Raw genomic sequence first — 13,433 nt, forward strand, 5'->3', positions numbered from 1 at the left:
CACTGATCTCACCCACCTCACTCTACAGATGTAAAAGGCTTTTGTTTTTATGAGAACCTTATTGACTTGATTGCTACATGGGACTGAACCTCTCCCCCCACCCCGCTGCAATGGCTGAGGGTCTTTTTCAGACACTTGCTGTGTTCAGAGAATTCTTATTGCATCTGTTTTGTTTCCAGTTTTAAAAGTGATTTCCTATACCCCAGAATATGTTTTTAGGGAATATTGGAAATAAGAGCTGATTATCACTGTGATCATCACCAGATCATCAAAACTATCACCTTTTCATCTCCCAGCAACAGTGAATTATGTGGGCTATCTTCTTACAAAAGTTGCACCAACATTTTGTTAACAAAAATAAAATTTATACTGAAAATAACATCTAGCACACACACAAAGAGCATGCAAATGAAAAGGCAAATTCCCTCAAATCAACAGGTCACAGCTGCTTTGCAAAAACAGCAGGTCTTTGAATGCAAAGTTTCAAGAGATTTCAGTAATAATCTGAATGTTCACCCAGATGTATTCTGCCCCCACATCACAGTGGCATAAACAGTTTCCTCCATTTTCTGTAGGATTGGGCTCCTTTCCTTTGCCTGGCAGCTCACTCATTCCCTATGATGCCGTAAAACACCTTGATAAAAACCAGTGAAAGCACTCCAGAGCTCCTGGTTGTTCTTGTCTCCAGTCACCAACAGGTTACACATAGCCAGGCTCTGGCAAATCTGCTTTAGAGTTCTGCTGGATGACAACTTTAAGGTAAAAGATTTCCATAGAATTTCCATGCAGCTCTTACGACAGGAAGAATCTGAGTGTGCATAATTACAACCCCCAGGCACTTCAATATTCGCATCCACCTGGTACGCACAGGAACACAAGAGGGTCACACATACTGTGTCACGATGAAGAAAAAGGGAAGAGGCAAGAGGCCTAGTTTTCCTGTAGGGCTGCCCTGGAAGAGCAGCCCAAGCAGCACCTACCTCTGTTTTCACTTTGTTATCCCCAAAGCAGAGGTGCTGCAGATAGGCAGCTGCGTTGGCCTGCACCGACGGGAACTGGTGCTGGAGCATGTGAATGACCTCCGGCAGCTCCGGATCTCGCCACGCAAACTCCCTTCAGTGGACAGCACACGGAGAGAAGGCATTACTCACAGAGGAGGGGGTTTACTAAGCACAAGTACTGCAGCATCTTAACGGCTTTCCAACAATTCACTTTTTTCTGGAGTAAGAGGGCTAGAAGGAAACCCAGGCATAATGGGATAGCAGTGGGTCACATCAGCTTTTAGTCTTCCAGCTGGAAAAGGAACACTATATCCGTGTGCTTCAGTTGGCTTATGGACCACACAAATACAAATAATCACTAAAGTAACATGGACTCAAACATTTCAACCTACAAAAATCTCCCAAAAGTTAAATATATAATGCAAAAGATACCCCCACAACAGTGCTTAGGGGCATCATTTCCACACAACATTTTTCTCTCAGTGCTCGGTGTTCTCCCTAGGCAGAAGCCAATTATACCTCAACAAAACCTGCACATCCTGAAGTGCTATTGTCAGAATCAGATGCTGTTTGCTTGATTTGAGTTATTCAGGGGTTGTAAATTTAAAATCATTAAATAATATCTCCTTCATTAAACCACAATGATTTTGTGCAGACCAATCTTGGAAAAGTCATGAAACATGCCCAGTTTGCAGATTTAGAAACAGAGTAATTAATATTTGCTGGGCCATTTGCCTTCTGTAAAAGAGAACTGGAGGGGGATAAAGTAGTATCTTAAGTTTTCCCAGGCTCAAAAATCCAAGTAAAAAAAAAAAACTAAAACAAACCCAAAACCAAACTCCCAAAACAATCAATCAATCAATCAATCAAACAAACAAACCAACCAACCACCCCACCAAAAAACCATAAACCAAACCCAAAAGAAATGAAAAAACCAGCAAAGTATGTTCCAAGAACATTAGCTGGGAAGCTGTTCCAAGACTAATGCTGGCCTGGCCATTCAGGTCTCTCCCAGTCACACAAAGGGGAAGTTCAGGTCTGTGCCCACTTTGAACTGCTCAACAATTCAGAGGCTTATTTTTCCATACTAATGATAGGAAAACCCTAGGGGAAACTGGCTTTCTAGAAAAACTAGTTGCTTTCCCTCTCATTCCAGAGTGGTGCTTCCTAACAGCCCACTCTGAGGCTGTGTAACATGCTCTCCTGCCACAGCCTGGTGTGCACATCAGAAACTGGAACAGATTAAGGTAAAAGCTATTCCTCTGTAATAACTATTCCTCTGTAACAAGCTAAGAAGGTGCATCAGCAGTGACAACTGAGTCAGTTTCTTTAAAGTTCCTTGCTATGAATGGGAAGCATCCCTGCTACAATAACTCTTATTGCCACCCTACCAGAGCAGGCAGCCTCCAAGCTTTACTACCTAGAGCTAAGATTACCCTATTAACATCATTTGGATGAGTGCACCATTCAGTTAAATGAAACTAATTCCATCTCTCAATATCTATTAACAGATTAAATATATCAATTTCCACTAATAAATAGAATAACAAAATCCATTAAAGCAGCATTTCCATTGTTGAGATGACAGGACTGGCCCAGACTAGATAACTGCCTGGTGCTGTGAGCCTGCTGTAGATGGGAGCAGGGGAATGCAGCAAAAAGCTCCAGTCTCACCATCTCTGCTTGAGGCTTCTTTGGAGCCCACCATGTCCCCAGGACAGTCCTGGAGGCATGGCTCAGCCCAGCTCCTCCAGGATGAGCTGGTTTCTCAGTGAATCAGCAATCCAAGGAGGGACTGAAATTCCTACTAATTCCAAATCCACACCGAATGTGCACATAAGTCCTTCCAAGCTGTGCACGGCCAGGACTTTGATACTCCCAGGTTAAATAAAATGTTTTAGTGCACAGTGTTTAGAGTAAATGAGAATGACGATACTACGCTTGTCAGAGGCTCACACTGTGCACAGACATCTGCAACATCAAACCAGTAATTATTGCAGAAATATGTGTGTTCACTTTCAAAATGGCACATTTATAAATAGTTTTAACACTTATTTTGTTTTGAAATTTAAGCAAGCTGTTCATAAAAAGTTCATTCAAATAAATTAGGTCTGTACTTTTGAATTTTCAAGCCCCAATTCCCATTCATAGAAAAAGAAAACTCACTACAGTGTTAGAGGTTACTAAAAAATATTTTCAATAATCCAGTCAAATCTCATCAAAGTTGTGTTCCCTGCAATAATTTCTCCATAAAAACAAACATGTGTGACAGGTGTTTTTTCTCACTGCAAGAAGCAGCCCGTGTTTACTGTTTCGGCAATAAAGGCGGAGATGTATTTACACGAGCCGGGGCGGACTGGGCCAGGCAGTGTGAGGGTGTGAGGGAAGGCTGTGCCCCGGCTGCAGCCGCGGGCCCTGCCTCGCGGGGACTTGCCTGGGGTCCTTGTGGATGCTGTCGATGGAGGGCGAGCGCGTGGTGCCGCCGTCGGGGTGCAGGCGGCCGTAGCCGGGCTCGGGCAGCCGGAACGGCAGCGCCCGCAGCGGCTCGGCCAGCGCGGCCGCCGTGGGCAGCCCGTAGGTGTTTCTTTGGTATGTCAGGGTGCTACGCTGGCTGGAGGATCGCTGCAGGTTACCCATGCCTAGGATAAAACAGTGTCAAAAACAACCAGGTAACAAGTGCCTGCTGAAGAGAAGGGGCGACACCTACTTAACAGTGCAAGCAAAAAAACCATCAGTCTTGAAAATGTGTACTGTGCTCCACGTTGCAAGTTGATGCCAGATTTCATGGAGCAATTTCTCAGTGTCTCATGGAAATGGAGAGGTTAGTTACAGAATGAAAGGTTTCGTGGGATCAGACTCATGCCTCAGCTTCCCTCAACAAATATTTAAAGTAGGAAATTTATCCCATGCCAACAAGCAGAAATCTGGGTGCAAAGTGTTTTCAAAGTTCATAATATCAATTCACCAACTGTAGCAAAAAGAAAAAAGAAGTAAATAAAAATTCATATTGTTTATATGATAGTTTGCTTTCCCTAACTACATACATACATTTCCCCTGACAAAAGGAAACACGTGGATCATTGCAAAGATGAAACTGAGCAGTTCGGGAACAAGAACGTGCGTCTTCCAATCTGAACAGAGCTGTTGCGGTGGCTCTTATTCTTCCAAGGAAAGTGGTATTAAGTAGATAAGTAAACAAAGAATTCCAATTTCTAGTTATATTTCTTCATTGGCACATCCTGACAAACTCCATTTATTCTAGGTTGTGGAAAGCAGGAGAATTGCAAAAACTGGTTGCTCCTTCAGCACTATGCTCTTGGTATTACAGTTACATTAGCAAACATTAAAAAGTCATTTTCAAGTGTGTGAAAACATGGCATATGAATCGGACAGTTCTCTATAAATACTTCTAGAGAGTTACTTAACTAAATCACTCTAATATTTTAAGAGTTTTTGGAAACCACTATACAGATTATTAATCAACCTTGAAGAACAAACTGCATTGCAACATGCATTACATTTCTCTCTACAGAAAATAAATCCTAATACTAATCTAATGCCTATGCTCTTCATAATACATGAGTGGCACTTCTGTGAGATACTAGAGGAATATTTTGGTTTCAATAGACAATCCTCAGCTGTAGCATTTACCATTATGCTTTGTTGAGAAGATGGGTAAAACAGTATTTTTACTGTGAAAGATGCAGTAGGTAATTTTAGTGGCAAGCTCTTGTTTTACTGTATTGATGAATAAAAAAACCCCATGAACCAACTCAGTTCTTAAGAGAGAGATGCACAGAGAATGCAAGAGAGGAAGCAATAAATTCTGTGTGTCATGGACACACTTATCTGGGATGTACCCGTGCATGTGCTATCAAACAGAAAACACTCTGACCCCAGCCTGACAGCGATGTATAGCCCCAAGCATTCCCTGCGAACATCACAAGAGCCTTTTAATTCCTGCAGGTTATTTTAAGTCCTTCCAACCTAGCTTCTGTCTCCATTAATTGATACCCTGTAGCTCTTCCTTCTGCACTGGCATTCCGTGAGCCTCCCCTGCTCCCCGTGCCCCGGCACAGCGGGCTCGGACGAGCCGAGGCCGTCACCCACCGGAGCCGGTGCGGAACAGGGCGGCCTGGGAGCCGTGGTGCAGCTCGATGGTGCCGTGGTTGGGGCTGCGGTACACGGGGCTGTAGAACGTCCTGCCCTCGTAGATGGGGGTGATGTGCATGTCCGGGGACACCGCCGAGCGCAGCTCCTGCCCCAGCTGGCTGTGCTGGCTCGCGTACGAACTCCTCAGGCCTGCAACCAAGCACAGGGACATGCCTACGTGGCCCATCTTCAGCAAAGCAACAGAGCTGTCAGGCCTGAATCTTTCTTCCTTTAGCCAAGAAAAGGTGTTGTTTAAACTTACCAGTACATTAAATGGCCCATACTGAAAGGCTTGCTGACAAACCAGCATTTCCTTGACCAAAAGTTTTGTCCATGTACTAACAACTTGAAATTTTCTGACTTAATTTTTTGGTATCATTTACAGTCTAAACCACAGAGAATAAAAACTGAGTCAGCACGCATGGTGCACAGATTCAGCAATAACAGAATGAATGTATAAGTATGGACCTGACAGAAATCCTGTCATGACAGAGGACACAGCCTAAAGGGGTTGTAATCCTGAAACTGAAACAGTCCATAGCAGTAAGGGCAAACATCTGCTTGATAGTGGCAGCAGAAATGTAAGCACATGGAGAAAAATCTTTATAAAGGTTTAAATAGCTCATGATGTGAGTACATATAAACAGCTATGCTGCAGCTGGATTCGTATTTTTCACCTTGCTATATATTTAATATTTCATGCAAAACGTATACACCTCTGTCGACTTCGGCATTACCACTGCAGACACTAAAGCTTTGGCAGTTATCAAAGCAGCAGAATATGTGAAATGAGCTATGCAAGTATGATGAAATGATGGAGGTTACAGAACAACTTCAAAAGTACAATGGAGTAGTGATGTGTAACAAAATGTATCCTTCATCTGTGTATTCTCCCCCCCCAAAATCCCAGACCTCCTCTGCCACAGTGTCTGCAAGGAAAGCTTTGGGCCCTCACTACGAAAACACATCTACATGTGGTGAGAACAGAGGACTTGAGCAGGCAAAGAGGGCAGCAGGGCTTTTCCCATCAAACTCATTCCCAACCCCTTATCAAACTGGCATATTATTAAGTCTTACAAACAGAGGTGAGGGAGAAGACACATTTTATCTTTTACTGAGGAATTAGAGCATTTTGGAGTTTCCTGCACTATAATGGTTCAAAAGAAAAACTAGAAATTGCCATCTGTTTCAAAGGGCACATGGTCTAACTGGAAAATCACCTTGTCTGTGCTCATTCAGATGAAGGTCACAACAAAATCAGTAACACACAAAACTTCAAATGTAAAGCATGTTAACAAGAACTACCTCTCAGATGAATAGATTCTACCTTTTAGGGCTCTATTTTAAGCTAGTATTAAAATGGTTACCCTATATTTAACTTGAAGTATAAGATAGTCTAGAAATATCAGTGGAAAAAACCCCTAATATTCAGTGGTAATAAGCTATATATTTTAGGAAAGAACTAGACATAAAATTAGTTCCAGGCTAGTATGCTTTACTTTATGTTTAGCCTGCACACACATTTAAATGTACTTTATCTCTGAAAATGCTGACATGCCTTTGTAAGACTTAGAATTTCATTTAGCAACTTAAATAATAGGATTTAATTCAATGCATGGCTAGCAGTTAATAATCATAAAGCCACTATTCATGAGGAACTTGCAATTGACACAATGTTTGACATCAATATTTACAACTGACCTGACACCAGCACTGCCATTGTGCCCCAGTGCTACAACGTTTCATCCACAAGACCAGGACCGCATTCTGTGTTTTCTACAGCTGTGGTCTGCGCCCGTTACTCACCTGTGAGGCTATCTGGCCGCGGGGGGACCATCCTCTCATAGATATCATACTGCTGTCCGTACTGTTCCATGTCATGAATTGTCCTCTGCAGCGTCGTCCCCAGGTGCTGTGGAACTGCCGTCATGCCAGAGCGCTTCGGGGAAGAGGACCCCAGCTGAGTTTGGGATGGAGAACCCACTCTGGTTTGCACATCAGTAAGGGCAAGAGGAGAGCCGACTCTGCCCGCTGTCTGGTACGGGGCAGTGCCGCTGCCGGGGTTTGCCTGCCGCGAGGTGAGCGAGCCGACGCGGCGCACGGCCGAGGGGGAGGCAGGCCTGTGCGCGCCGTACGGGGAGCCCGCCCGCTGCACGGGCAGCGTGGTGGATGAGTACGCGTGGGAAGGCAGCGACCTCTGCTCAGCAACGCTGGGAGAGCCGTACCCGCTCCCCAGAGACGTCCGCAGCGACCCCCGCGACGGGGACATGCTCGTGCTGACCGCGTAGGAGGGAGACTGCGCTCTGGACGGCACCGAACTGACCCGTCTCATCACACGGTTGGTAGCGGTATTTGCTGAAGGCTGTTGAAAATCAGAAACATTTGTGAGTTTTATAATTTAGGTCACAGAGTGGATATTGTTCTCCTGTAAGACAGAGAAGTCAGCAGGAAATGCACACACCTCAATGGTATATGCAGGTGGCTGGAGTGTACCTTCTACCCTAAACCTAATTCCTTCAAGTTTCCCTGTAACTTTTTTCTAAGCAATGCTTCTTAGTATATAAAATGACAATTTAACATTAAAAACCCACCTGTTTCTCATTCTCATTTGGCTTGCTATGTTAATTTTCACCTATGCTTTCCTTCCTCACTACTCAACCACTCTGGAAATTCAGGAACAGTAATGCAAAGAGTTCTGGTATAATCCAGAAATATTCTAACAATTACTGTCTTACCATCATTCCACTTACTGAAAAAGGAGGGAAAAGCTAGAAACCACAGAATGTACAGGAACACAAGTAGCACCCTCCTTTAAGAACTATGCTTACATACAGGCTAACTTCTAGGAAGGTCTTCCTCCATTTCACAATGAATTTTGAGTGAGTGATACTTTCTTGATATGATAATAGCAGCGTACTGTGCAGTCAGGAGTGCTAATTCACTTCAGCTCCTGTGAATGACCCAGATCACAAGTGCTGATCCCAGCAAAGGAGTCTCTGCTGCAAGCCATTCCCGCTTTGTGTCCAGTGAAAGCATTAAACAAAACCTAATCTCATAACATTAACTCCAGCCCATACAAAGGGGGGCACAGCTAAACAGCTACTGTCTCTAAACCCTGCTGGAGCCCGTGCACAGCCAGAGGTGCACTGGTCAGAGTACCTGGACTGACGTCTGCCCCTCGGCGCGTGAGCTCCTCACCACATCATGGCTGTTGAGGGGTCCACCAAGGGAATGCTGCTGTCTGATCTCTGCCTTGTTCAAGTTTTGGCTGTTATGGAAACTGCTTATTTCCTGGTAACCACTGTCAGAATAAGAATTCATTTGTGTTGAACTTCTTGAGTTACCTACAGACCCTGTAAATATGAAACCAGCATAAGAATAAAATCATCTAACAAGCTCACCAAGTATTATATAACTTTATTATTTGTTGCATTCATAACTGTATTACATTTTTATACAGTCAAAACAGAAATATATTCTAATATTTAAAATGCACACAACAGACCCTCACTTTCATGGAGAGATGTCTGCTCTGGTGAGTAGAGAGTCCCTTGCTCTGCTTCTGTCCTAATATCATAGGCATTGGTGTGAACACCCTCTGACACCTGGGGTTTGCTTACACTGGTGGGCGGAGGATCTGAAAGAATAAATTATTTAGATAAATCCAGTGTTTCATATGCAAGTTTCCTTCAAACTCAATAATGATCATTTCCTCATACATACTAATGGAGGACCAAACAGAATCAGTTTACTGGCAGACAGGTATCATCTCCCAAACACAATCAGTACAATGTTAATATAAATCTCTGAGAATTTTTTTACCTGAAAGTTTTGATGTAGCTCTACAGCTCTAATTTTTCAAACATATGTTCCAATCTATTTTAATGAAAAATTACTTAATTATCTATAGACTCTGAAGACTAGAAACACTGAGCCACTGTGCTGCAGTGCCCAGTGGATAGCTACCCTTGTCTTAAGGGCCTGTAATCAATACCTCCAGATGTAAAAGGCTGAGCTGAATTTCATCCCTGTTTGTGTACTATGAACAGTAGTTGCTGAAAATTTCTATATTTTTTTTTAGTAAACTAATATCTAAATATTTGCCTCTTAAGCTAACTTCAGTTCCAAGAATGCCAGATGAACTGTAGAGACAAATGACAGTGTTGTAAGGAAAGGCAAAGGAGGCACAGCAATGCTTTTATGAAGAAAGGAAAAAGTTAGAGTCTGGAAAAAAAGGAAAAATATGAGGATACTGAATCAACATTATTTTAACAGAAATATTAAGCATTCAGTTATCATGTTAAGCAGGCAGCAAAGATGCAGTAGAGAACCACAGATCGGTTTAGGTTGGACAAGCCCTCTGAGACCATGGAGCCCAGCTGCTCCCCCAGCACAAGGCCACCACTGCCCCACGATCCCAAAGTGACACATCCACGTGGCTTTTAAATCCCTCCAGGGATGGGGACCCCACCCTGTCCTGGGCAGCTGTGCCAGGGCTGGACAGCCCTACCATGAAGAATTTTCCCTAATATCCAAGTTAAAGCTCTCTGAGGAAGCAGAGTAGGCAATGGAGGTTACGTTTAAAGGTAACACCTGAAAGGTAAATTCTTGCCACAGAAATCCATGAAAGAGCCTGGAGCAAATCCAGCGGGAACATGCCAAGGAGCACCAGCCCAGCCCCAAGGACTGCTTGGTGCCAGAAGCTGTGGGTCCTGGGCAGCGACGCCTGATGCACAGAAATACTCTGGCTTTTACCAGTGGCTGCACACAAAATTCTGGTGTCTCACTACCTGCATAATGAGCCACAAGGAACATTCATACTAAAAATGTTACTCAGCAATTGCTATTATGAAGAACGCTTGAACACTAGTCAGAGTTTTAAAAAAATCAATAAATCCTAGAAATTCTAGGCAGTCAGCAGTTATTTACCAGTAGTGCATTCTTAGGTCAAAACTAGCTTGTAAAATTTGAGGCTAGTTATTTTACTAGGAGTATTATGACCAAATTTAATTAATATTTAATAAGAAGTGTTACTACACTTCCATTAGTTTAATCATCAGTATGCCTAGAAATGATCCAGAGAACCAACACTGCCAGGACTGACTTCACAGCCTGTTACACCAGCTCAACACCAGATGGTAACAGCCACCAGTGGGTGTTCCTTGTTCTTCGGAATAAAACACTTGGAGGACTTGGACATTTACATTAGGATTACATCCAACTTCAATACTTTAATCTTCAATCTTTTTGTTTATCTAATACAAGGCCCTATTATCTCAGTTACTGGATATTACATGATACTAAATCAATGTCAAACTGACAATCAGTTTGGGAAGAGACACAGGAAGAATAAGGTCCAATTGTGCTGTTCAGTGCAGATGTTCCCAGGACAGAGGTTTGAGCCCAATCTCACTCCCATCACGCACTACTCACCAGGCCAAAGCCTTCATAGGGCTAAAAAATAAAGATTGTTTAGGCTGTTTAACAAAGGCAAGAATGCACAATAAAATCAATTGTTGTCTTTCTATCTGACTCCACTACCATAAAACAGAAGGAATGCCCTGAGTAAAATAATACCCTTCTTATAAATGGCTGATCTAATATTCTATTTATAAGTGCCTGCAAAACAACATCACTTTATATTTCTGTGAAAAATTCTGTATAATTCTACTGATGCAGAAAGCAATTACAGCTACAGTCACATCTTATCATACACTGATGCTTTTGACATAAACCACTACCTACAGTAACAGAAAAGGTGATTTAAGGCAGTGGTTTAATCCATCTTTATCTTCAGGATTTTCAGATTACAGTTCATAAAGCAACTAGTGACACTTCTACAAAGCAAAGATTCATGGTGAATTGGGGAATAAAAACTTATAATCAAACCACAATCACAGCATAAATGTAAACAGGAAATGAAATGTAGATCACATTGGACCTTCTTCACCACATTAGGAACTTCTAAACAAGAAATAGGGCTTTTTTCCCAACATGCCCACTTCTGAGCAATTACTTCAGGAATGGCTACTTTGAATATAAAGATGTGTGGAATACACATCTAGGTTTGCATTAACACATAGAACATTGAAACAGAAGTAGAATTTTTGGCCATATGTCAAATGACTGCTCAGCAGGGAGATGCACATGAGATTGCTAAAGAAAAATGCACAAATGTGAAGGGAGAATTAAAGAACAAAATAAAAACATGAGCTGGATGAAAGAAGAAAGAGAAAGAGAGAGAGAGAAAGAGAGAGAGAGAAAGAGAGAGAGAGAAAGAGAGAGAGAAAGAGAGAGAGAAAGAGAGAGAGAGAAAGAGAGAGAGAGAAAGAGAGAGAGAGAAAGAGAGAGAGAGAAAGAGAGAGAGAGAAAGAGAGAGAGAAAGAGAGAAACTAATAGAAGGTCAAGGAAGAAAGTGAGTAAGCTATGGGAAAATCAGAAGAGAAAATAAAGCAGTGGAATGCAACTGGTTGAAATAAATAAGTAAAACAACACCTGAGAGCTCTCAAAAAAATCTGTACCAGTTGTGAAATATCATTGTGACATTACAGAGCAAGGGGAAACAATGTGATTAAAACATCGCCAAAAAACAAAATCCACAAATCCAACATTCACATTGAAAAAATATGTAAGACTTGTTTCTCGGTTACTTGAAAAAAACAAATTTGATTTTTGTTTAAAACCACTGCTGAAAGAATACCTGAAAAGCACCACCATGACTAGCAAAAGTTAAATGGCTGTGCAAGTAGGCTGCTGAGAATATTAGCTTTAAAATAAAGGAAAAAAGCTAACACGTGCCTCACCTCAGGTGCAGCAACAGAAACGATGAAAATACAATTATGCACAAGTTTAAGAGCTTAATTTCCAAATAAAACCCAGGAATGTCGTATAAAGCAATGCCAATGATGGTAATTATGAATATGCTTGATTGAGCAAGCAGCAGCAGACAGGGTCCCTGAGCAGCAGCCAGTCAGCTCCATGAGCAGGACAGGAAGGCTCTGCAGAACGGGGTTCATGCAACTCCCACCCTACAATGCCAGCTGCACTGGGATTGCACCATTTTGGCCAGCATGACAAGAGCACACGGTCACCCAGCACAAGTGACTCGCAGGAGCCCCTGTCCGTGCCTGTCCTGCAGTGGCTCCTGCACATGCCCCCATCACTCCAGAGCCCACGGAGCTCAGAGAGCAACTCTGCAATGTCAAACATCAACTGATGCACACAACCTGTCAGAGCTCTGTGCTCTGCCTGTCAGGGCCAGAAGGGTTATTCCAACAGACCAGGGAATGCCACCTTGAAGATACAGTCCTACCTTCTCCCCCAATATAACCAGGAGCAGATGTAGCAGTACAAGAAAAATGCTTATTTTGGAAAGAAAGTTCACACTATCTCAAGGTACAAAAGTAGAAAAAGCACTCTCAGAAAAACCTCAACTTATTAGAGATTTTCTCAGTTAAGAAAGAACATCTGCAAAACGAAAAAGTAAAAAAAAAAACAAACCAAACAAACAGTTTTCAAGCTTAAAACATGCAGTATTTTTTCATGCTCCTTACCTGCCAAGGGGAAGACTCACAAGTAAATAATTGCAAGGAAGACCCAGTACATGACAAGCCTTGTGTTAGAGTCACAGCTCACACAGAAATGCAAAGGCACAAAGATACAAGAAAAGTACTTGCAACTACCTATAAGCTCAAGCACCTTTTACAGTAACATAGAGAACACATATGTCTCATATGTGACAAAGAAACCATTAATGTCATACTTTAGAAAGGACACTTGGGAAAGATATGTAGCATTGCTGCTTAATGTTCCATTTGTGTCAAAACAAGCAATGAATGCCAAGAAAATAAATCTACTTGGGCTTAAAGCAGATTGTACATAAAAGATAATACCTGAGGATCTCCAAGGAAATGACTTCTCAGTAGAGCTGCAGAAAGAAAAAAAATTATCACACAAATGAACCATGTGGTTAATTTGGACTTTTCATTTTGTTTTTAATTAATCATAGAAACCTTTACAAAACCCCCCAGCAGATAAAACTTATATAGTCCATCTAAATATCACTCTTCAGTGCTTTATACCTGACAACCAAACCACTGGCTATCGAGTTCAATTTTCTGTTAGTCTGTGGGAATTATTCACGGTAACTTCCTGTACAGCACAGCACCAGGCAGTGCAACCTGTGTGCAGCAGGACAGGTGAGAGCACCCCTCATGACACAAACTGCTGTTTAAGGTGTTATGCTGTCAATGACAGCCCACAGCAGTGTGTGCCACCAGC

The 13,433-nt window shown here is 42.4% G+C and overlaps 1 protein-coding gene across 8 annotated transcripts in view; it reads right to left on the bottom strand.

The window, feature by feature from the left end:
• Nucleotides 1–13,433, bottom strand: part of PKP4 (plakophilin 4) — a 38,338-nt gene that overhangs the window by 11,660 nt on the left and 13,245 nt on the right. For 3 of the 8 annotated variants that reach the window (XM_041465959.1, XM_041465956.1, XM_041465955.1), the window contains 7 exons: nucleotides 13,046–13,080; nucleotides 8,659–8,790; nucleotides 8,313–8,506; nucleotides 6,960–7,515; nucleotides 5,112–5,303; nucleotides 3,436–3,640; nucleotides 981–1,113 (listed from right to left, as the gene is read on the bottom strand). In XM_041465959.1, the coding sequence (XP_041321893.1) occupies nucleotides 981–1,113; nucleotides 3,436–3,640; nucleotides 5,112–5,303; nucleotides 6,960–7,515; nucleotides 8,313–8,474 (1,248 nt within the window). In that variant the 5' untranslated portion in view covers nucleotides 8,475–8,506; nucleotides 8,659–8,790; nucleotides 13,046–13,080. Of the gene's footprint in view, nucleotides 1–980; nucleotides 1,114–3,435; nucleotides 3,641–5,111; nucleotides 5,304–6,959; nucleotides 7,516–8,312; nucleotides 8,507–8,658; nucleotides 8,791–10,586; nucleotides 10,608–13,045; nucleotides 13,081–13,433 lie in introns of all 8 variants that reach the window. The other 5 variants (XM_041465963.1, XM_041465957.1, XM_041465962.1 and 2 more) reach the window with 3 other exon arrangements.

Source organism: Pyrgilauda ruficollis, unplaced genomic scaffold (assembly GCF_017590135.1).
Source record: "Pyrgilauda ruficollis isolate IOZ18807 unplaced genomic scaffold, ASM1759013v1 scaffold196, whole genome shotgun sequence".
NCBI classification, from domain to species: domain Eukaryota; kingdom Metazoa; phylum Chordata; class Aves; order Passeriformes; family Passeridae; genus Pyrgilauda; species Pyrgilauda ruficollis.